Here is a 24,326-nt window from a genome sequence, read left to right on the forward strand (position 1 = left end):
CTGAAGGATCTTTTCCTTGCTGCACTAAACATATATCTATATACTCGCATATGTATATTTGATATATGTATTTGTATATGATATTTGATGATTTATTAGCTAAGTAGACACTAACCTGAAGGACTGCTAGATTAAAGAGACTGCATCTGAAATTTAAGCCAACAATTCCACCTTCCCGTGCAAGTGTGCTAGATTCATATCCAAGGGTTACCACAGAAAGTGAAATACAGAGCTTGAGGAATCATACCTTTAATCATCCAACTCACCTAAAAGAATGATTTTTAAGGAAATTTTCAGTCTTACTGTTCCTTTGCTGAGTATTTTTGGGAAGAATGAGATAAAACCCAGCTAGGCGGGTGGTGGTGGCGCACACCTTTAATCCCAGCACTTGGGAGGCAGAGGCAGGCGAATCTCTGCGAGTTTGAGGCCAGCCTGGGCTACCAAGTGAGTTCCAGGAAAGGCACAAAGCTACACAGAGAAACCCTGTGTCGAGAAACAAAAAAAACAAAAACAAAAACAAAACAAAAAAACAAACAAACAAAAAAAAAACAGCTAGGTTGGCTGAGTAACAAAAAAGAGCAGTACTCACCTACAGGCACATCACACAACAACTCAGAAGAAGCCCTGTTTAGCCACTTAACAAAATTCCGCCACCTGTGTAAGAAAAGGAGACAGACTCTGAGTGATGAGTAGTAATGCACCTTTACCTTGGAAGCATGCACAGCGAAGCTGAGTTTTCTTGGTTGGCAGCAATACTGAAAGCGGTTTTGATATCCGTGCAGGAAACAAAAATTACTTTAGGTATATCTACTAGAAAGGACTTCGGTACAGGGAATTAGATGCCCTCAGGGTTACAGTGAGAACTGAGTGTGGTGGCCTAGGCTATCCATCTCAGAATATCAGGGGTAGGGAGCATGGCTAAGGCAGGAGGATCAGGGGCTTAAGGCCAGCCTAAACTGTACAGTGACACCTTGTCTACAAACAAACACCTAATAGTGGACCCTGGGTTAGAAATCCAACAAATTACTGCAAAGCCAACAGACTGGGGACTGGGGTCTGCTGTCAAGGGCATCCAGAGACCAGGCAACTATGAGAAAATCTGGCCAATGTCACAATCAACTGAAGCCATGAAATTGATTACTATTCTGATAGAAATAAAAACATGACTAGCTGGTTTTTGCATTGTTACATAGGAAAACGATGAAGTCCATGACCTGTCTGTGTTAGCACCATTCTGCCCTCTTTGCCACCGCACAATCTTATGCATTTGTCTATCAGTAACATAAATTAAATTGGGCATGGAATCTTCATTTCAAGTGGCTATCAGAGATGTCCCTTTTTGCTGCCATGACCGTGGAAAGATTTGCAACACAGAACAAACATAGAAGGAGGATAGTTACATGTCCTGGGCTTAGATAACATTTCATGAATTCCCAAGAAGAAATGTATTGGGTAATAATATGTCACAACTGAAAAATCAGTTATCTAAAGCTTAAGATAGTCCAGCAAAGCTTTGGCAGTGGAAATCATTCATACTTTCTTGCCTAGCACCCATTTATATGTTATATAAGTACATTTCTCTGGCAGTAATAGGTGCCTTTTTGATATAGCGTGGTTAGGACTATAGTCAAATATCTGTATCCTGTTCAGCTAAGGCTGTGACCCACCTATCTATGAATTTCCTTATTCCCTTTTCTCTCCTGCCTCTTTCTCTTGCTTCTATCTCTGTCATGAAATTTGTTTCTGGTCCTCTGTGATTTTTATTTTCCTCTAATATTGTGAGTTGTTTCATGTTATTAATACAGACACTCACAATTGGTCAAGGTGCATAGAATAAGAGACTGCCAACTATACAGTCCTAAATGATACATCTGTGCTACACCCCCCCACCTCCCACCCCCGGTCCAGTGATCATTGTGGAAGAGGAATTAGAAAGATTGTGAGATCCAGAGATGGTGGCTGACTGAAAGGAAACTGTTTTGTAGGTACAACAGAGCGGGTGCACATATAAATTCACAGGAGTTATAATAGCATGCACAAGAAAGACCTGCACAAGTTCAAGTGGAAAAACGTCCTAGCATGGAGGGGAGCAGAGGCATAAAGTCCCACTCCCTAATGAGGTAGTTGTTGGCAGTTGATAGTTTCTGTAGAGGGAGAGCCAGTTATTTTAAGAGTAAGATCCCTGGTGTTTTGGCCAAGCTTCAGTGAAGGCTACACATTCAAGAATACATAGGCAGCATAATTAAAACTCCATACAGCCAAAGACAGGACATGGGTGGGTGGGTGGGATGAGGGAATAAATCTAGAATGAATTAGGGAATGAAGTGAATATGATCAATATGCACTATATGAAGTTCTCAAAGAACTATTAAAATGAGGGGAAAAAATGAAGACATTGACCTTTGCTCACGTTGGTGAAAGACAGCATCTGCTGCTCACAAACAAACTGTAAACGGAGAGTTTTGTTGCTAGCCCACCCAGCAGAAGACCAACTGAGATGGAGAAGTTGGCAAAAATGTGTCTTGGGTTTTCTCAAGGAGTTCTAATGCCATATATTTTTATTCTCTTTAAATAGAAGTGATATGTTAACTATAAAACCAGTTTGTTTTGCTTATACCTCATAAATCTTTTCCTATACATGGGTCACATGTCAGAAGCATTCTTTGATCAGCATGTGTATTCTAATAGATTTAAACATGTGGCCTCCAGAGCGCCATGTGAAAAGGGGATAAGGCATAATGTGCAATGATGCCACCAGAAAACAAGGTGACTGTATCAGGTCTAGTATGGTAAAGAGAAGCTGGAGAAAAGAAGCTCTCATGGGATAATAGTCATTCAAGCATCAGATATTAGCTCAGGTCTGCAAAATAGACTGCAATGGATTCATGCTTTAATTTTCTTCACTGTTTCTTTGTAGACACTATTATGAAGAGCAGGAATATGCTTAGACCATCTTCTAAACTTTTGGCAATAAAACACAACCAAGAGTGTAGATCTACTGATAGTCACAGACTGTCTTCCATTTATTTTTCAGAGCTGTGAAGAAATATCAGGTCAAGTTCTACCAGATACCAAAAGAAGAGAAGGACCAGAGAGATGGCTCAGTGAATAAAGGACCTTGCAGTATGAGCCCAATAACCTGAATTTGATCCCAATAATCCACTGTAGAAGAAGAGAATTGATTCCTAAAAATGTTTCCTCTGATCTCTACACACACACACACACATACACACACACACACTGATGAGTAATGAGTACATAAACAGAAAAAATGTAGGAGACAAGGCCCCAGATAAAATACTGTTAGAAGTTTTCCACTTTTTCTTGATTATATACTGAGAATAAGGGGAGGAGACGGTGGCAAATGGTCCTAAGTATACAACTTGGGCATGTCTGATATAAAAAGCATATACGACTTACGTGATCAATACATTTCTTAAGATTATTTTACTAAATGTTTCCCTTTTCTTTATCTCTTACAGTTCTAGACCTTCAAAGAACCATTCAATTCAAATATAAGAATAGGTTCCCATTGTAATAACAGGCACTAGTAATTGTAGTAACAAAAGTATGTACCAAGCTTTCACCTTCCAGCTAGAGGACAAAGACTTTGACCCTGATTCTCTATTCAGGAAGACTTGGTTTCACATTCCATTTCCAGGCTGGGGGTGTAGCTAAGTGGGTAGAGAGGTTGCTTAGCAGGCATGAAGTCCTAAGTTTGATCTCTAGGGAGCATAGTGCTTTGTACCTGTGATGATGACACTTGGGAGGTAGGAACAAATCATCAGGAGTTCAAAGTCATCCTCAGACACATAGCAAGTTCCAGACCAGCCTGTGCTACATGATACTCTTTCACAAACAGCAACAACATGTTCCAAATTCAACTGTATTTTTCACCTCAATAGATTTCAGAGAGTGTTCTTGGTACCTTTTATTCATTATTTCCTTTCATGGAGACAACCATTATGTAAGACATGTAAACTACTTACTCTGAGACACAGGCTAATGAATCTGACTCTAGCTTCACAAGTGAGCAGGTCATAGAACTTATTTTCTTATCCGTATTTTTCACTTTGAAATTATGGACATTCTTTCAGTGTCTACTAATACTAACTATTGTGGAAATCTGATTTTATTCCTTAATAATTAATTTCCCCCTTATTTTATTTTTCAGTAAAGATCTTTGACAAATTGTTTGTCTTTATAATACAAATTCTCATTGTAATATACAAACACATGGGTACATTCTTTTTCTTAATTTAGCTTAGATTGAGTTCTTTCAATTTGTATCAAGAGGCTCTTTCTCACCAGCTCTGTAAAGTTTCTTCAGTTGGTGCAAACCTTTGGGTATGGCTTGTGTGGGTCACCTAAGGGCTTATATACTAGACCTTCATTCCGCAGCATAACAATATTGAGGTGGTAAAATCCTTGTGAGGTGGAGTCTAGAGGAAAGTTATTAGACACTAGGACTGTTACCCTTGGAAGAGATTAATGTAGTCCTCAAGGGATTCTGGTAAATTCCCCTACAATTAGTTGTTATAAAAATAACAACATTGCTCTTCCAACTCAATGGCTTTCTGTCCTGCCATGCAGTCTCTGCATTTGCATCTATTTCTGCCATAATGCCATCTGTTATGTTGTGACTCAAGCATAGAGGTTCTTACCAGAGGCCAGGGTGATGAAGCCACTTGATTTTGGATTTTCAGTCTCTAATGCTTTCAGCTAAATATACTTAAAAATACAGCAGAGAAATTTAGAGTTTTTTGTTATATCAGAAGTAAAGAAAAGGGCTACTATAGTTAAGTCTTTGTTTTTCATTTTATTTTATTTCTCTATTTTGTTCCTAATTTCCAATGATGCCAAGTCACTTTAGGTTGAGTCTCCACTCTAGCCATATGTGTAATAGTCTCTGTCTTTTTTCCTTAGTTATTTTTGGGTAGATTCTGTAGGAGTTCCTTAAGTTTGACATAATATATTAGATTTTTCTCCTGTGTTCCTTTTGTATATTTATTATTATTTTTTGATTCCTAGTGACTTTAATTCTCCTTGAGAAGTTGCAGGTTCCTTGAAATCACCCATACTTCTCCAAGTTTTTCATGGTTTTATCCAATTATCTTTAATGCTTTTTAAGCTTCATTTAGATCATTGGTTTACCTCACTATTCTTATCTCTTTATCACTTTCTAATTCATATCAAAAGGATACATGGCTTTTGCATCTTTAGGAGAACCACAATAACTTCTCAAACTTTTCTAGTTTTTAGAGCAGAAATATTTTCAAAGTGTTATTGAAACTTAGAGCAAGTAGGATTATACTTTCTTTTCCATGTTCTATGGTGATTATTTTATTTTAGAGTTTTAAATTTTCTTTAAAAATTATCTCTTAAGTTAACAGTATTCTTTTAAAGCAGGCTTTATATGTTGAATTTTTTCTGTATTCATTACCATCAAATAAGAATTTGTCTACATATAGTGTAACCAAACATATCCAGTTTCCTGGTTTCCATGCTTCTGCTCATTGTTCCTGGAGGCTTGCAGACGAGGGACAGATGACAATTCCTGTGCATTCTTGGCATCTCAGATTCTTCTTTCTAAGCTGCACATGGGCTACCCTCTACATACTTGTTGGATACAAGATACTATTATCATATTCATAATCCATATTCTCATTAGTGCATATAACTACCATCTGACTCTGTGCCAACTGACACAACTTAACTTTCAGGGAATGGTACCGCCAAATGCAAATACTAAATCTAGGCTTTCCACTTCCTGCTCTGCTCAGCCCAACTCTTTCCTCTGTTATTTCATGTTAAAGTTAAAAACCTTCCTTTTTAATTAAACAAAAAAGGGGGAATGCTGTGGGATAATGCTTTTGTACATTGGTTTAATAAAACACTGAATGGCCAGTAGCCAGGCAGGAGGTATAGGCAGGATAAACAGACAAAGAGAAATTTGGGAAGAGCAAGACTGAGACAGGCGATGGAGCTCGCACCCAGGGAGCAGCATTTAATGACTCACAGGTAAAGCCACGGAAAATGTGGTGACACATACATTAATAGAAATGGGCTGAGTTTAAATGCAAGAGCTAGTCAGGGGTAGGCCTGAGCTAATGGCCAAGCAGTTTTTTTTTTTTTTGTTTGTTTGTTTGTTTGTTTTTTTTTTTTTGGTTTTTCGAGACAGGGTTTCTCTGTGTAGCTTTGCGCCTCTCTTGGAACTCACTTGGTAGCCCAGGCTGGCCTCAAACTCATAGAGATCCACCTGGCTCTGCCTCCTGAGTGCTGGGATTAAAGGCGTGCGCCAACACTGCCCAGCAACAAGCAGTTTTAATTAATATAAGCCTCTGTGTGTTTACTTGAGTCTGAGTGACTGAGGACTGGGCAGGACACAGAAAAACTTCAGCTACAATTTCAGAGATGTGTTCTCTGAATAGGTATGGATAAGGGCTCTGTGGGAAAGCACCCACACATCTGTGCTCAGGTAGGATAGAGGGTAGCCCTTCATCAGTACCACTTCATGTTTGTAGTATGAGAAGACTTGTTTGTGGTCTCTCAACCAAGAGGAAGGTAGCAATGCATCTTCTGCCTGGTAATCTTCCTCAAAATCCCAGGACAGGTAGCTTGCTGATTCCCCCACATTCCACTAGTTTTTGACTGGTGACTATTCATTCTTGATTCTGACACATAAATGAAGTGTCCATAAATTGTAGTAATATCTGTGAGTTTTGCCTTAATTTTTGTTCATTTATTTAGGAGCTACAAAGCAGATGCCTTTTTATATAAAAAACCTTTGATATTTAAAGAGAAATTAAGCCCCAACACTGAAAAATCAAAACATGAGGTAGTTTATAGTGCATGCTTGTAATCTCAATGGAGCTAGTTCTGGGCAGCATGTTCCTCTGGAAATTCCATATAGTCAAAAAGAACTCTGAACATCTACCGGAACCAGCTGCTTTTCTTCACCTGCAAATCTGTTCACTTTGGTCTTATCACCAGGGTGTGGTAAGCCAGATTTGCAAGGCTTCTCCTTCCTGTACTGCTGGGCTGCCTCTGTTTCTAATGGCTCACCAGGTTAGTTACTGCAGATATGACCATTCTCGGCCAGGAGGGCACAGAGGAGGCAGTTCTGTTAAGATTGCCAGGTAGAAATGATACTCCTGGATTTGAGAAGTTCAATTTTCCCTTCAGACTCCTGTAATTCTTAACTCTCACTGAAGGGCACAAAATAGGCTTGTCAGAGGAGACATCCAGCAAGCAAGGGGCAAAAGTTTCCTAGGGTAATCTCATATATTTATGTCTCCCTTGACTGAAATCCTCACACATGATATATTAGTTGGTAGAACCTTTGGAAGGTTTTGGTTCTAGAGCAAAATCCTCAGGAATCGGACTGATTTTCTTATAACAGACCCTTCATCCTTTCTATCATGTGAGGGTACAGTGAGAAAACTAAAACCAATCTTCAGAATTGTAAGAAAATGGTGTCTGTGGCTCGTGGAGCTGTGTTATTGGAGCACACATAGACTACAACAGGCTGTCATGACAAAACCCATAGATTCTGGGATGGAAATCCAAGGTTTAGGTGCTACAAAGAGAAATTCTTCCAGATAGACTCCTTACATTCCAAATTGTGTCCAGTACCAAACCCAAGGATGAACTCCAGCACCCAGTCTATCTAAAGCCCCTGGACCAGCCCCACACAAGTTTCTCATAACTGTAGAACTTGCAGGAAAGTGGCTACAGTACAGTGGTTATGGCCTAGGACGAGCTGGAGAGCCTACATCAACTCAGCCTTCCTGATAAGTTCATTTATCAGGTACTTACAATTTTGGGGCTTTCCATGCCTCAGTTTCCTCATTTGAAAAGTAGAATAATACCTACCTCATGGAGCTGCTGCAGAAATTAAAAAGGTTAATATTTAATAGAGCACTTGAAATATTGCTTGGGATTGCTTAAGTTCTACAAATGTTCTCTATAAACAGTAACAACTTTATTAGCACTGTCATCATCATTAGAATGTAGAATGGGAAGTTGGATTTGCTATCTAACACTGAGCCAATGGGCAGACCACAGTACACCTCTAATAGTTCTTTGTGTAACACTTTTCCTATTCCCTTTAAACAACAATTGTTGAATAAGACACCTCATGTTTCCTTTATCTTCCAAAATTCTCTGCTTGTTCCCAGGATTAGCAAAAAGTCCTTTCCAACCTAACTCTTTCTTCAATAATGGGCCAGATGTGTATTCTAAGTCCTACTTGTGGCTATGTCAATTGCTCTACTCAATGAAAGCCTCCCTAGCAGCTTCATTATTTATCTCCTTCCCCAACACAATTTGGCTTGTGCACGTGTGTTCTAAACTGGTTTGAAGCATTTAATTTTGCCAATATAATTTTAGAGTATTAGATTGCCTCCTGTTCTTGCTCTGCCCTCCTTAATTACCATTTATTACAAAGTCACATAGAAACATTAAATGTGAATTCTGACTTCCATCTCCCTGGCCAAGAACAGGGATAATAATTTCCATCCAACACAACCTGAGCTCATTTTACATAAGGATGATTCAGAGTGGAGATTAGAAATCGTAATTGAGTCTTCCTCACAATCGCCTTATCCTGGCAGTCATTCACTAATGTCCCTACTAATTGTTAGAAAAATGGGAAAATAAAAATGAAATCTCAGAGTTTAAAAAAATTATGTAAGAAACAACAACGACAAAAAAAATCCCCACAATTTTGTTTCAGGGCTGGTGAAATTGCCCCTCTCATCAGCTCTTACAACATGCTAGTTTAAAAAGGGAAAGCAACTCATTTTATTTGGCTAGATGGGGCTAATCCCCCATCACCACAATCCCTCCTGATGTTTTATTGATTCTAAAGGACATTTAATCAGGAAGCAGCTCAGCACTAGAATCCTGCTAATTAGCAGACAGCCACATTCCAAATGGCTTTCCAATTGAACACAGATTAATGGACAATATGTACTGGGATAATGATTCGAGAATTCAGCTCCTAAAATGTGTGCCTAAATTGCATCTTTAATCTCTTAAGGATATGGGTTTGCATACAAAGCCCATAATGGAATGGGTTTAATTCACAGACGAAGCTTTAGCCAATGACTGTTTAAAGATGAAATAGGTTTATCTCTTATAAACACATTTTTCTTTTGATTCTCATGGTTTTGAAATCCTAGAATGTTCTAAGGTCAAAGAAGGCAAATCTCTGCTCTTATATTCCAGATTCCTGCAATACTTGTTCTGAATTAGTTGTTAATCAACAATATCAATGGGGTCTTTCCTATATCCCAGGTGTAATGTCAACTTTGGTGCTTTTGAGTTTTTTTTCCCTTTAGATTAGAGCCACTTTGAGAATCTCCTTTTGGTTTTTAGTCTGCTCCTAACTAATTTTTCTGCTTTTGGTAGGTTAACCATCTCTATGGATATGCTCATGTACAAAACTGGTCCATAGAAATTCATTCACTGGGTTGGACTCAAACTCATTCATTTATTCACTGATCTTTGTGAAACCTTCACCTACTTTATTTTTCCTTATTGCTCCTCTGACCTTGTGATATGCCATATATCTTATTTTATTTCATTTTGGTTTTTTGAGACCAGGTTTCTCTGTGAAGCTATGGCTGTTCTGGAACTCATTCTGTAGACCAGGCTGGCCTCGAACTCAGAGATCTGCCTGCCTCTGCCTCCCAAGTACTGGGATTAAATCATGTGCCACCACTGCCTGACTATGCCTTATAATTTAAATTGATCTATCATTATAACTAGATGATACCGTCATAAGGAAGGGGCTTTGCTTTACTCGTAGCTGTACTCCCAGTGTCTAGAATAATGGCATATTGCTGGTTCTTGGCAAATGTTTTTTAAATAAATGAATCATCAAGCTTATCGAATACACACTGAGTACCTACCTTGAGCCACATTGTAGGTTAGATGCTGCAACCATTTAGCATGAGGAGGGCAGCTATGTTTCTTGTGATCATTGTGTAGACATCAATTGGGAAACCACACAAATAAAGCCATGATCTAAAGAGTGCTAGGAAATAAGGTGACTAGGTGCTATTAGAGCATTTAGTACCATGAATGTGATATGTTGCTGTTGTTGAGATGGTTGGGAAAGGCACTCATCAGTTTGACCATGAGCTATTTTGAGATAACTTCTCTCCTAACTCAGTTCAAGTCCATAAACATCATCATAATATCTACTGCTTTAGACATTTGGGATACAGAACTCAGTACAGCTTGCCCTATGATACTGTAGTTTATTGTTTATCACAATATGGCAATGAATATAACATGTTAAATCAATGTTATTTCACTTATTGGAAGTTAAGGGAGGTTTAAGCTCAGTGTAGAATGTATATTTATATGAAACACTTAAAAAAGAAGTTGGGAGGTTCATAGAGCAAATGAATGGAAAGCAGGTAAAGGGGAAAGTGTGGGGGATAGTATTCTGAGTAATTAGTATAGCCCACACAGATTGTGTGAGCCCTAAGAGGTTTTCTGTCTTTTCATTTCCAGTGCTATGAACAGTTTTCTAATTTCATACATAAGCCAGTACCTAAAGGAAACCCTGAAAAGAACTCTTGAGCATCTCCAGGGGATGTCCTTGGGGATATATGTCCCGTACTCTTGGTAAGGTATGCTCTATCCTCCTTGCTCTTCCTAACCTCCAACTCTGTCTTATTCCAACTAAGTGAAGGTTCCAGTCTGTTAGCGTTCCACTTTCCTCTGCAACAAGCTTTGTTTTTCTTTCTTAATAATTGCTGTTTGATGGTAATGCTTAATTCTCAACCTCTTTAACTTTATTCCATCTGTTTGGTCCTACTATTCAGCTGTTTCAAGAGGAATGGCAAGTACAGGCCATGGTGGTTCTTAAGGGTTGAAAGGAAAGGTTTCCTAATTTGTGTTTTTACAACTTCTGAGAACTTTTTGTCTTAAATATTTAAAATAAATACATCTATTTATTTAGTAAATGTGTGCATGCACATGTGTGGAGGTCAGATGGTAACTTTGAAGAGTGTGCTCTCTCATTCTACCATGTGGGATTCTCTCATTCGATCAGGAACTGACTTCAGGTCATCAGGCTTAGCAGTAAAGGCCTTTACCAACTGAGCCATTTTGCCATCCCCTTTTGGTCTTAATAAAACACTCTTTAACCTAGCTGTCAAGCGATTGAAATTTATTGGTTCCCACATGAAACTTGTTTTCTAAAGGCAGATCTCTGTGCTTGGCATCCTATTAGAAGGCAACAGGGATAAGGAGTTTTCATAGTTTCACAAATAGTATAGCATAGTGGCTAACATATCTAACATCATTGTTTCTTTCTTTCTTTTTTTTCCTCAGGGGTTTGAGATGACAAAAAGGTTTATTTCTGACTTGTAGATGGCTATCTCCTTCTTGCTGTGTCTTTCTCTGGTAGAGACCAGAAGGAAGCTTTAGTGTCTTATTTTCTTGGAAAGATACTATTTCTCTCAAGGTAGTCCAACTCCATCTAAATTTATTGAACTTCAAAGTCCTCAGTCCCTAGAACCATACTGAGAGTTAGGACTTTGCCATATTTTCATTTTGGTGGGATGTAAACCTCAAAATTCAACTTACTTTATTTCACCTTGGTAACCCAAATCTTGGTGGTTAAGCAATGTTTCCAGCAGGGTCAAGGTTAGATACAATCCATGCTTGCCACATATAGCCCTGACCTAGAAATAAGAAAGAATTTGAAGCCTTAGTAAAATGGAATGAGTGTTTGAATTTCTTCCCACTATTATGGCCCATATGATTCTGACAAGGAGCTATTGCTCAGGAGTATTTTCTTCCGTTGAGGTATCATTCAGCATAAGCCTTTTCAGCTCACTGCTTGTGGGTACAAACTTTTATCTAGTTGGCAGACACGTGCAGTTTATTTTTCAGAAGCCACTAGGCTTTCTAATACTGATCTTATATTTTCATCAACTCTTGTGTGGTTAAGGTATAGGACGTATCTGCCTTTCTTCACGTGATGAATTGTAAAATATTTTGTAAATCATTTACTTTGATTTATAAAATCAAGTGTCTTGTATTCATGGTTAATGTCTCTGTCTTAGTTTATTTTTTTGTTGTTGTTGTGAGAAATTACCCTGACTAAAGCAATTTAAGAGATAATGGGTTTGAAGTGACTCAGTTCAAGGTTTAGTCCATCATGGTGGCAGCAAGGCAGCAGGAACAGACAGCATCTGGTCAGATTGCATCCATAGTCACGGAGCAAAAAGCAAGAAATGTGTGCTAGTGCTCAGTTTGCTTTCTCAATTTTCTCCAGTCTAGAATTCCCAGCACAGGGAAGGGTCTCACCTACAGGTAAGGAGGATCTTCCTTCATTAATGAAAATAACCAAGATGATCCTCACAGACCTGGCAAAAAGCCGGTCTCCCAAACTCTAGAGTCTATTAAACTCACAGTTAACACTAACCGTTACAATCTTGCCCTTCTTAGGGTAGCTAATTACCAGAGAGAGTAGAAAACTCTGCTGAATGTGAGCAATCCAATTAGACAAAAGCCTTTCTAAATACCTTCAGGACTCCACTACTCCTTTGACTTTTCATCCTGGGACAAGGGACCAGGAAACCAGGGACAGCTTCCAAAGTTCCAGAGTTCAAGGGAGTTATTCAAACCAGCTAATCTTGAGCTTGCTTACCTTGCTTTCCACAAAAAAACAAAAACAAAACAAAAAACAAAACAAAACAAAAAAAAATTGTAGTAACAGGCTCTTGCCCACCTTCCCCTTTTGTCCTACACCACAATGACACCTCCCTAGGAAGTCCTACATGGTGTGATATCTTCTTTTCTTTACTGCTGTTTTTAATTAATTAATTAATTAAAATTTTTTTTTTGTATAGTGTTCTGTCTGCACGTATCTCTGCAGGCCAGAAGAGGGCACCAGATCTCATTACCAACGGTTGTGAGCCATCATGTGGTTGCTAGGAATTGAACTCAGGACCTTTGGAAGAGCAAGCAGTGCTCTTAACCTCTGAGCCACTATCTTCTTTTCAATAGCAATTGTCTACTGATCTTTTAGCCTCAGTACAGCTAAATAATGATGGAGTCTACATTTTAAAACAGTGACAAGGGTTAGCTCTGTAACATTTTCTTGTTTTAGGCCAGGTCTTGGGTTTATCCTCAGCACATAGTAGGCAAGCAAGCAAGCAGAGGCAAAATGCTCACCTTCACTTGTCTTTCTGAGGTTTTAAAACTTGCCTGCTACCTTCTAGGTGTAGAGGAATTAAAAGTCGGAAAGACTTGTAGAAGAATATAAATAATAGATTTTTTTGAAACACTTAAAAAAACAAACAGTTTACCAAAAGTATAAGGAGTTGAGGAGAATGTTGAGCAGAGAACAAGAAGACATAAATAATAGGTGGAAAAAATTGCAGTGCTCTTTAGAATGGTAAGTATTTTTGTGTTGCCCATTCTGCTGACGTTTTATGCCCTTTCCTGGCAGGACAGCAATCCTATTGCTTTCTGAACTTCCTGGTGAGATAGTGTCTTTTCCTGGGTGAGGTGGTCCTTTATTCATTTCTTTTCTTACCACTATTGCTTAGTGGTTAGCTTGGAAAATAAAGGATTCAAGGAAAGGTTGAATGCAAATGAAATGTGTGTGGTGAGGGTTAGCAAAAAGGCATAGAGATTGATCACATATTTTGCTGTTTTTATTTAATAAATAAAAACTGATTATCCTCACAATTAGAGCATACTGATGTGTTTTTGAACACCTATATTGAAAGTTTACTCTCAAAATAGATCACTTTGTCAATATCCAGTTTTTCTGTAGGCTATAATGAATAGCAGATTAAAAAGGGTACATCATGGTACCTAGACACAGACTGATTGATGGCTACTAAAATCTGACTGACAGTCATAAGGAACAATGAAAACATCTACCAGAAAAATTAATTAAGACAGTGTTACTCAGGATTACCATTAAAATCCTTCAAAGCATAAATATTTATACTGATGACCTCTAGTAAGAAATGTTATTTTCTTCTCTCAATGAGAAAATGGCTTCAATTAGAAATATTCTTTTCTTTAAAAAGTCAATAACCTATATTATTTATCAAGCGACAAACAAAGTGACTATTCATGCTAAAAATGTCTCTTGAAAGTTGGCACACTGTCACAGGTTCTGGTTTTCCCATGTACTGTGTTTTACACTGTTACCTGACTCAACCATTATTACCAGCTACACGGAACCTGTATGGATTTCCAGTTAACAGATTTAGTCCTATTTAAAGATGATTTCTTTGCAGCATGAGACTAAATGGCCATGCTCTGCTCCTCCAAACTCTCATTCATTGCTTTCTTGAATGCTCCCATATCTCCTTTGATGATATTTAATCTTTTTCATTGGCTTCTTTCATCTACCGACTTAATAATGAGTACCTTCTTTAATCTGCTTATTGTCTCACTCTCCTGTATGTTCTGGAGTGGTCTAAACTGCTCCCAAGATGTCTGATCCATCTTGAATAGTTTCAAATCATTATGTACTTTCAGTCTTACTACCCAGAAAAACAAAGTCAAAACTCAGTCCACCAGTCCTTACTCTATTCCTTCACATTACTACTGTTTAGTTTCTTATCTTAGTAACTAGCATTATCATCCAACAAGTTGATGAATTTGGACTTAGATCTGGCCCACATTCAATGACACACCAAAACCTGCTTTATCTTTCCTAATGTCTCCATCCTTCCTGTTAGTGCCTTACTTGAAGCATCATCATTTCTTTCTGCATTACTGGAGCAGCTTCCTGCAAGGATCTCTTTCCTTTCAGTTTAGGTGTTTGAAAAATTCTCTAAATTATATTAAATTGTCCTTCTGAAAGTTCAAATGTGATAATGTCATTTACACATATAAAGTGCTTTGGTGGTTTCAATGGTTCTATAGAATAAAATATAAACTCCTTGGAAAGGTCTTTCATATGCAGGCTCACACTTTTTATTCCACAGTTGACTTGAAGCCATTCCCTCAATTGGTCATAGTCTCCCTCAGTCCTTATTCTGCAGATGGTTCACACTGTCCATTTGACCCAGATCACCTGCCTCATCATTTTATCTTTTCCTCCTTTGCTCTTTGTCAAACCTATATGCTGACCAAGGTACAACATTTATAGTGACTCTCTGGACCACTTTTAGCTAAGCTACAGGGATGTCTAGTTCTATGTCCAACTGACAGGTACCCCTACCTTTGCCACAGAATTTTGATGGCATTTGTCTTTCCTTAACTGTCTGGAAAACAAGGAAAATTGAAATTGTTGTCACTAGTGCCTAGAACAAACAGTAATTAATGCATTCAAAATGGAAAGCCAGTTAAATAATATTGATCAGAAATCTGGCTATTGCATTGAAGGTAGAGAACAATACAGGAGTAGTAGAAATATTTGGACTGTTTTAGGCAAGAGATATAGAAATAATGAAGTATGAAAAAGGTGACTGAGAAACTGTAGAAGGTGGATGGGGAATCTGCTGTCCTAGCAGACGTTCAAAGGGGGAATTTTGGAAGTTCTCTAAAAGTGTTAATCTTAAACTACATGCTCAAGATCTCAATTTGTACAGTTCTGGTGAATGTATACCTTACTCAGGAGATGGGCAGTTGTGATAGATAATCTCAATTGCCAACATGTTGAGATCTAGAGTAACCTGAGGGATGGGTCTCAGGGGATAACTGTGAAAGATTATCTTCATTAGGTTAATTGAGTGGGAAGACCTCCTTATTGTGGGTAGCACAGTTCCTGAGTGGGATCCTTGACTCTATAAAAAGAAGAAAGTGAGCTGAAAATGACCATTCATCATGATTCTTTATTTCTTCATCTTGGATGCAATATAACTAGCTGCCTCAAGCTCTTGTTGCTGTAACTTACCTGTCATGATGGTCTGTCCCCTCTAACTGTGAACCAAAATAAGCCCTTCTTTCCTTGATTTTGCTAGGGTATTTTGTCCCAGCAACAAGAAGAATAACTAAGAGAGTGAAAGAGTTAATAAAGAAATGCAAGTCATTCCACACTGCCTTTTCAGTCTTGTCAAATCATCATCGTACTGAGGATGTGCAAGGCAAGATGAAGGTGTCCATAGCTAAAGGTGACTGATATTAAATTTGTTTCTATATTATTTTTGTGACTTTTTAAAATTCAAGTGATGTGGGCGAGATCTGTGGATTAGTTTTGGTATGTTTAGTTTTCTTGGAAGCCACAGGTAGTCTGAAAACACTTTGAATTGATGGTTTGGGGTGTTTTTATTCCCACATTATCCTTATTTTTGGTTAGTGTATAGCTGTCATGGACTACCCAAGAAAGTTCATGGTTCTCTCTTTTGCACTTTAAGAAAGTTACGACTTATAGTTCCAAATTTTCAATGCTTCTAGTCTTTATATTTTACTCTCAACTTAGGGTCCAGGAGCAAGGAAGTTGTGGTGTGGCTGCACCCTGTTGCTTCCTGTATCAAATATCCCTTGGGCCTTAATTTGCTTCACATTCTGAGGAAACAGAATTCTATTTAACATGCCTCCCAGAACTGTATTATTCTTTGAGTGAGTTCCAGATGTCTTAAGAGATGCCAGATGGCTCATGAAAGACAGGCCAGCTTTAAGGAAAATGCACCCCAGTTCCTTGGATCTGAACCACAAAGTTAAGCTTTCAGGGCCAGCTGTAGACAAGAACATTTAAAGACTCTACGATAGCCAGTGTTTAATGTTGTATCATCTGACCACAGGACAAAGACCTCTGAAAATGGGTGTGTGTGCATGTGTGTGTTCATGCGTGTGTGCGTGCGTGCGTGCGTACACGTGTATGTGTGTGCGTGCGTGCGTGCGTGCACGTGTATGTGTGTAGTTGTGTGTGTGTGTGTGTGTGTGTGTGTGTGTGTGTGTGTGTGTGTGTGATAAAATTTATTTAGGGCCTGTATACCAGGCTGTACACAAATACTTTTGCATACTTAGTCTCATTTAATCTTCACAATAGTCAAAAGAGGTGGCTATTTGGAACCTAGGTTTTCCAGATGAAAATCTAAGACCAAAAGAGATTAAGTGAATGTATTTTAATTTTCAATTTTCTTGTGTTATAGTCTATGCATAATATCTGAGAACGTGAGGCTTTGCCAATGGCATTACGTGGTTTCCAATCTAACAAAGAACTGCTGCTTTTTAGTCTATTTTTACTCGTCTCATGAACACAAAACAGACAAGTCATGAGGTTCAGACTGCCCTGCATTATTCTCTTTCAACTGAAACATGTTTGCATGTACAGTACACAGGTACATGCATGCAAAGACATTAGCATAAGCCTTGCTTTGTATGCAGACTACATGAATGCAGTCCTAGAGAAAGGCAGCTTTTATTTGGGAATAAGAACCCGCCTGTACTGTATTGTATCTTTGCTTTCTCAGTAAATATCAGAAACTACTGACTCCCTCAGTTTTAACTCCTGCATGCCCAGGATGAAGGGAATATGGCAATGTGTCTGACAGAACCTTTCACCCATAATTTCCAACTTCCCTAATGCTCCAATTTCTATCTTTTGAGTATTGTTCTCAGTAAAAACTTCTGCATACCACCTATTGGTTGAGTTCCCATGGTTCACCAATTTCCAACCTTTTCTAAGCTTGGAATCTTGACTCTGCCCCTTGTTAGTGGTGGCCCAGGAATTAGTTCAATTGTCTTTTTCAAAATTCAGAATTTATTTCATTTATGAAAGGGCAGTAACAACATCTACCTATATTTTATGAGATTGTGTAAGGAATTAATTTTGTTGATGTTATATGAGATCATGTCAGTTAAGTATTTATCACAGTGCTCAGCACCTAGTAAGAATTAAGCAGTGTGAAGCTGTGGTATTATCAATGCAGTTATAGTAATAGCAGCAATCATCATTCCATTTCTATCCAACATAGCTTTGAGACATCAGTTTATTTGGCTACGAAAGATTCACGAATTAATATGGTTCTGGGTCCTCTTCCATGAAACACATCTGCACTGGTAATTACTGTCTCAAATCAGCATGCTGCGCTCTATCCACAATAAATTACATCAATCCTAAAATATGGTGTTCCCAAGGCATGAGATGCCACATGCTGGCCCCAGTAGAAGCTGGGAGAGGATGTGAGAAGTGAGTTTGGCTTTGAAAAGGTACTTGTTTCCATTGTGAAGTATTATTTGGATATTATCATATTTTCTATTATTAACATTAAATATAGCACAATGTAAGTAATTGCTGGACCAATTCTGCACATTTCAAAAATCTCTCCTCTATTTTGTTTTTCTTTTCTCAAGCACACACACACACACACACACACACACACACACATACACACACACACAACAAAACAATTGTGTAATGTAATCCACAGAGAGAACACAGACCATAGCTGTGCCTTACTGTTAATATAGACTCAATGTTCTGCATTAGTTCTATTGACTCTTGACAAATCTGAAATCTACTTTCGGTTACCTTGGGCAAAGGGAGGCAGCCAGAGAATGAGTGATCTTCTCTTTGAAAGCTCAGGTTGAGGTTGTCTATGTTGAATTTGCCTTGGCATGTTCTTAGTGCCATCTTCAAAATCTCCAGCAAGCTCTTGTTCACTTCGGACAGTAAGCCAGTACCTTGAGGTGGTGTGCTGATTACAGAGGCAAATAAAAGGCTATGAAAAAGATGGCCTGCTAAAAGTCTGTGTTTTCATGTTGTGTTTCTCAGTTCAGTTTTTCCCTGGGATTCCATGTAAGTTTAGTAACCTGGACATAGGATGCATGTACAATTTTCATAGATTAACACACCTCTTTTTCACAGAAATGAGCTCTGCAATTTCTTCTCAGAGGAGCAAACTAACTGGGTTATTGCATGGACCTAGGCACCTAATCTGTCCTTTAGCTCTCATTTCTCACTGGAGAAGAAAATGGCAACAAAGAGTACATGATATTAACTTACTTAATCTTTCTGTTTTTAAATTGAATTAATTACTCATAGTTTTCTAAACTACTGATTGCTACAAGCAAAGCCATAGAGATGCTGTGATATTGTAATGGGGAGATTTACATAGGAAACCCTGTACTGGGCAGAGGTATTACATGCCTTCTAAACTTCCTCTTTATGTCTAGAAGACCTAGTGTTTTGGGACTTACATTTACTTATAGTCTAACATGCAAATATAAAATTATTAAGACAGTCATTGTCTTGTTGTTTCTTTTTTAAATAATTGATGAATGGTAACAGTAGCTGGGCACTAATATGTTATGTTGATCTGTTTCATGAACCCTTTACATCTAAATCCATTTGTTCCTCCTGATCCATCTGAATCACACCTCCTCTGTGAAGTTCAAACTGATTTACACTTACAAAGTGAAGCGCCACTTCCTCAGAAGGAAGATGTGGCATCCACACCTCACACCCACATACACCAGGCTCCTTTCAGTGGTATGCAGACCCTGTCAATCAGATATTTGGGTTTCTGATTTGAATTACAAGTTTTCCCCCCTCCTTTCTTTCCATAACAGTTACTAAGGGTCAGGATATATTCGGCTTTGGCCCTTGGTCAGTTTGCTGAATGCTTACTGGGTAGGTTCTGTGTGGAATGTACTGTAGATGGAAGGATTTCTGGAAAGGCTGTTCCAGGAGTATATTTCATCTGTCTTACTTTAGGAGATGAGTGTGGTAGCCCTCCTGTCACAGAGCTACCACACCTAGTAGATGATAAAGAAGACTTCCTCCCTAGTTGCAGGCTCAGTCCTATGTTTCTACAAACATACTGTCTGCTCTGAACAAATCAATGTCTTCTCTGAAACACTTAAAGTGATCTCTCTTTGTAAAACAGAAATTCCTAGGTGTCCCTCCAAGTATTGTGATATGACATCTTTAGATACCTGGAAATATAATTTTATTCAATAAATATTTATTGAGTACCTTTTATAGGCCAGTAACTATGGTAGGACTAAGTGAGACACAAAGCTGGCTAGGTTACATACCATTCCTAAAATCAAATGCCAAATAAATAATTCCTAATGCAGTTCCTGTCAAGAACAAAAAGAACTCTGGACCATGAGAAAAAGAAATGTAATCCTGTCCCAAGGCCAGAAGAGCACTCCTGTTTAGCACTTACAAGATCTGGATAGTCAGTAAATTCCCAGGACCATAATTTCATAATCTATAGCACATGAAGGCTGGTTGCTGCTTACTTAAACTTTCTATGGCTCATGGCTCTTAGTAACATAGTTGTTTCCTGAGCCATACTTAGCTGGAGTATCCACATACTAATATAATTTTCTGTTGATTATGATCCCATAAGGGAGAGACTAGGCCTGTCCAGTATAGGAATTTACTGTGTCCAGCAGAGTGTACTTGGCAATGAAACTTTGTAAAATTTAAGAATCACAGTCAAGGAGTAAACTATCTCTGGGTGGAGACATACCATGTCTTCTCCCTTAAGAGTTAACTGAATCACCTGGCCAAGAGACCACCCCTAAAAAAGTCAAGTTCACAATAAGCCATGTAAAACAGATGGGAAGTATAATTATCCCCCTAACGATACAATGTGCTTTTCCACCCTCTCTGTACAGTCACTTACTGAGCCAAAGCCATGTAGCTTCATTAAGTCTTTCTACTGTTCTGTGTTACTCAGGAAGGCATAACTTGACTTTCTTCTTTCTATTTCTTTTCTAAGCATGATTTTCATAACCCTTTGGGGTTCACTTTTTCTCTAAATCTCACTCTCCCAGCCAAGCAGCGGCCTGTCTGCCATATGTCTGACCTCTTTGCTGGCTCAACTCAGATGTCACAGTGTGTCATGACTTCCTTCCTCTTCTTTATCTTTGTGGCCTGGTGGGGCAGCTGCCAGGATTTACATCTTGCCTGCCTTGGGGTTTTATTTCTAATAAAATTGTCTTTGAGCTTTCTTCTGAGTGTTTTTCATAAATTATGTTATTAATGACACTACAAACCCAAAGGGTAAACCCTGATTTTCCTAGTACATGTGGCAACTCCAGTGGGATGTGTCAAGATTTCTAGAACACAATTGACTCCACTGCCTGGCCCAGGGACATGTATCCCCAATGCTACAGCTTCTAACTATGAGGTAGTCTTGTTTCTAACGGAAAAGAGAAGTAATAAAAATGCCACATGCCAGGCACTGTTCTAAAGAACTTTGTACTTGTACACATTTATTTTCTTTCATTTTATCTGAGTTTTAGTTGTTTTACAACAGAATTTCACTTCATACCTCTTCCTGCCTTGAACTTGCTTTGTAGAAAAGGCTGGCATGAAGCTCAAAGTTACCCTCTTGTCTCTGTTACTTACTTTTAAAATGAATTTTCTGTGTTAGACTACAATACAAAAACATTTCATTATGACAGTTTTGCAGACACGACTCATTATACTTTGCTCTCAATCATCCTGTTCCTTGTGTCTTATTATCCTGTGCATACCTCTGAGTGATTCCCTTCCTTCCCCAAGAGTGCCACCCCAACAAAAAATCTGCCTTCTGGACATATGCATTGTATTGTTATTTCTTTTCTTCTATCCCTTTTGGTCTCTTTCTCCTCTTTCATGATATCTATTGGTTTCCTGACCTATACTCACACAAGTATAAATATGTATGCACATACTCATGCATGCATGCATACACACACACATGAACACAGATATACACACTTTTAAATCTAAGATAAAAGATATTCAGAAAAGGGAAATTTTTATTTATTGATCCTTGACTTTATTACTAGTTAAAAATCAATCAAAGGAAGTTTATTTGACTCTCTATTTCCAACTGGACTCTGAAAGCACAGAAGAGATGAGTGAATTCTAAGGTTACATAGTTATTCTGTGGTAAAGAAGTTGGACCCAGGCTCTTGGCAATGAAGCCTGTGTTCCTGACAATTGAACTCCCTCACTGTTCTTGGGAAACACAGACAATATCACACTTCATTCTGCTTCATGTTTAATATAACTCTCGGATACATTTTGATAAAAACTTTCTGTCATTTCTTTTGCTTGCAATTAAGCAGAAATATTAGTGACTTTTATATTTCACACCCTGTGCCAGTACCAATAATCTAGGACTTCACTAACCAAACACTTTATAGGTGAGTTTTACACCCTACATGATTCTTTCTTATTTTGTGATGAGATTTTTCCTTTTGAAACATAAAGAAAAAAGCAGATAGTTTGGTATTAAGAAATACATGAAGTTAATGTGAATTACTTCTTTTTATGCCGCGACGGAAAGAGATGAGGAGAGGGTATAAGGATGGGGATGGAGAGGGGAAAGGAGTGGAGTGGGAAGGAGAGAGAGAGAGAGAGAGAGAGAGAGAGAGAGAGAGAGAGAGAGAGAGAGAGAGAGAGAGAGAGAGAGAGAATACACACAAGCCAAGTGTTTATGAACTGGGTAAGTTACCCTAGTGAATGTGCCTCTACTATCCTGAAAGCTCTAGAAGTCTTAGGCAATGGACTAAATGTTGGTTTCACAAATTCAAACTCTAGAGCCTTAGCTCATGAGGCTGGAGACTTCATGAAAGGGATTAACACTGCTGTAGGAGAGATTACAGGGTTCCCTCCCCCCCCCCCATTGTATAAAGATAAGAAAGGAAGTGACATCTGGAAACCAAAACCTAAGCATCTTTCATCTTAGACATTGAACTTTCAAAACTAGCTAGCAACAATACTTCAATTCACTACAGCAGCATGGCCTGAGATATAGAGGAACAATATGCCGACAAAAAAGGGAGAGAATACCTTTGTCTATGGTGGATTTGACTTGGAGTGTTCCTTGGGTTACTGTGTACAGCAGTTCCATTTTTCTGCAGTTTATCTGAACTTGCCCCTTTTAAAAAGCAGAGTAGCTCTCCATAATTCACCTGAAAATTAAATATAAAAATAGAACATCTTTACTTAATTTGCATTTAAGGGAAAGAGGCCTAATGGAGTCAATGTACTTGGAAAATGTTTACCATTGATAGTTTTAAAAAATCCTATTTAAAATATTCAGGCCAATAATTATTAATGGTTTATACTAAATGGTCTTATCTGAATAAACAGTAAAATAGTACCTCATCATGGTTACTGGTGGTTGGGTATAGCCCAACTACTTAAATTCTGGGCAGTGAACATGCAATAACCACATACTCATTCAAAACCCAACATACAAGACATTTTTCTCGTACACTGTTTACTTCACTGTAGCCTTGGTCTGATCACACAGCATATACACTTATAATGTGCTTGCATCATATCGTACAACACCAGTGAGCCCTGTATAAAACACCCTGCCTTGGACTGTAGACCACATGTGTTGGGAATTGCAGGATTCTTACTGTACATAGTTTTTTCTGCTCATACAAAAACAGTGGGTTTAATTACATAAAACAAAGATGATATTTTTATACAATAATTCCTCAGCATATTATATCAAATTAGTGTATTTTTGGATATTTTGTTATAATGTTTTAAAAGCTGTTAGTTGATTTCCTAACTTGAGTTTCATGAAAATGCATTCAGTGACGTTTGGCCTGGGATTAGGATAGAATTTTCAACTTCAGAAATAGCATTAAACAGATTTCTGCCATTTTGAACTACATATTTTTTTGTGATGAAGTGTTCTTAGCATTGATAATTACAAAATCAAAGTATTGATCAATTTCCATCAACCAACATCTGAAAAATGTTGAAGATGCTCTACATCCTACAGTAACAAATACTCATCTGAGACTGAATTCTTTTGTTGTGTATATGAATGTGTGTGGTGTCCATGTATGTATAAATGTTTACATGTGTGGGCACAAGTGTGGAAGGCAGAGGTTGATGTTGGATGTCTCCCTTGGTTATGCTTTGCCTTATGTATCAAGGCAAAATCTCTCACTTGAACCCAGAGCTTGCTGATTTGTCTAGTTTCACTAACTGGCTTGCTCCAGGGATCTTGTTTTCCTCTCCCATAGGCTAGGATTATAGGTAGGATGCTACCCCTCCTAGAGAAAAAGCTACAGGTAGCTAATGACCATTAAGTGAGGAAGAATTACCCTCTCCTAGCAATGAGATGCCTAAATGGTTATCCAATGTAAAGCGATCAACCTTGAAATTAATCATACACACACATACATAATGAAAACTAGCTCAGAAGTTGTATTTATGCATATTTATACATGTAGTAATAATCTTGTTTGTTTTGTTTTGTTTGTTTGTTTTTCAAGACAGGGTTTCTCTGTGTAGCTTTGTGCCTTTCCTGGATCTCACTCTGTAGACCAGGCTGGCCTTGAACTCACAGAGATCCACCTGGCTCTGCCTCCCGAGTGCTGGGATTAAAGGCATGCACCACCACCACCTG

At 38.3% G+C, this 24,326-nt stretch overlaps 1 protein-coding gene across 3 annotated transcripts in view; it reads right to left on the reverse strand.

Moving 5' to 3' along the window:
- Positions 1 to 24,326, reverse strand: part of C2H1orf87 (chromosome 2 C1orf87 homolog) — a 70,747-nt gene that overhangs the window by 13,884 nt on the left and 32,537 nt on the right. For all 3 annotated transcript variants that reach the window (XM_076564529.1, XM_006974030.4, XM_042271439.2), the window contains 4 exons: positions 22,742 to 22,863; positions 18,473 to 18,638; positions 11,608 to 11,705; positions 590 to 654 (listed from right to left, as the gene is read on the reverse strand). In XM_076564529.1, the coding sequence (XP_076420644.1) occupies positions 590 to 654; positions 11,608 to 11,705; positions 18,473 to 18,638; positions 22,742 to 22,863 (451 nt within the window). The remainder of the gene's footprint in view (positions 1 to 589; positions 655 to 11,607; positions 11,706 to 18,472; positions 18,639 to 22,741; positions 22,864 to 24,326) is intronic.

Source organism: Peromyscus maniculatus, chromosome 2 (assembly GCF_049852395.1).
Source record: "Peromyscus maniculatus bairdii isolate BWxNUB_F1_BW_parent chromosome 2, HU_Pman_BW_mat_3.1, whole genome shotgun sequence".
NCBI classification, from domain to species: Eukaryota; Metazoa; Chordata; class Mammalia; order Rodentia; family Cricetidae; genus Peromyscus; species Peromyscus maniculatus.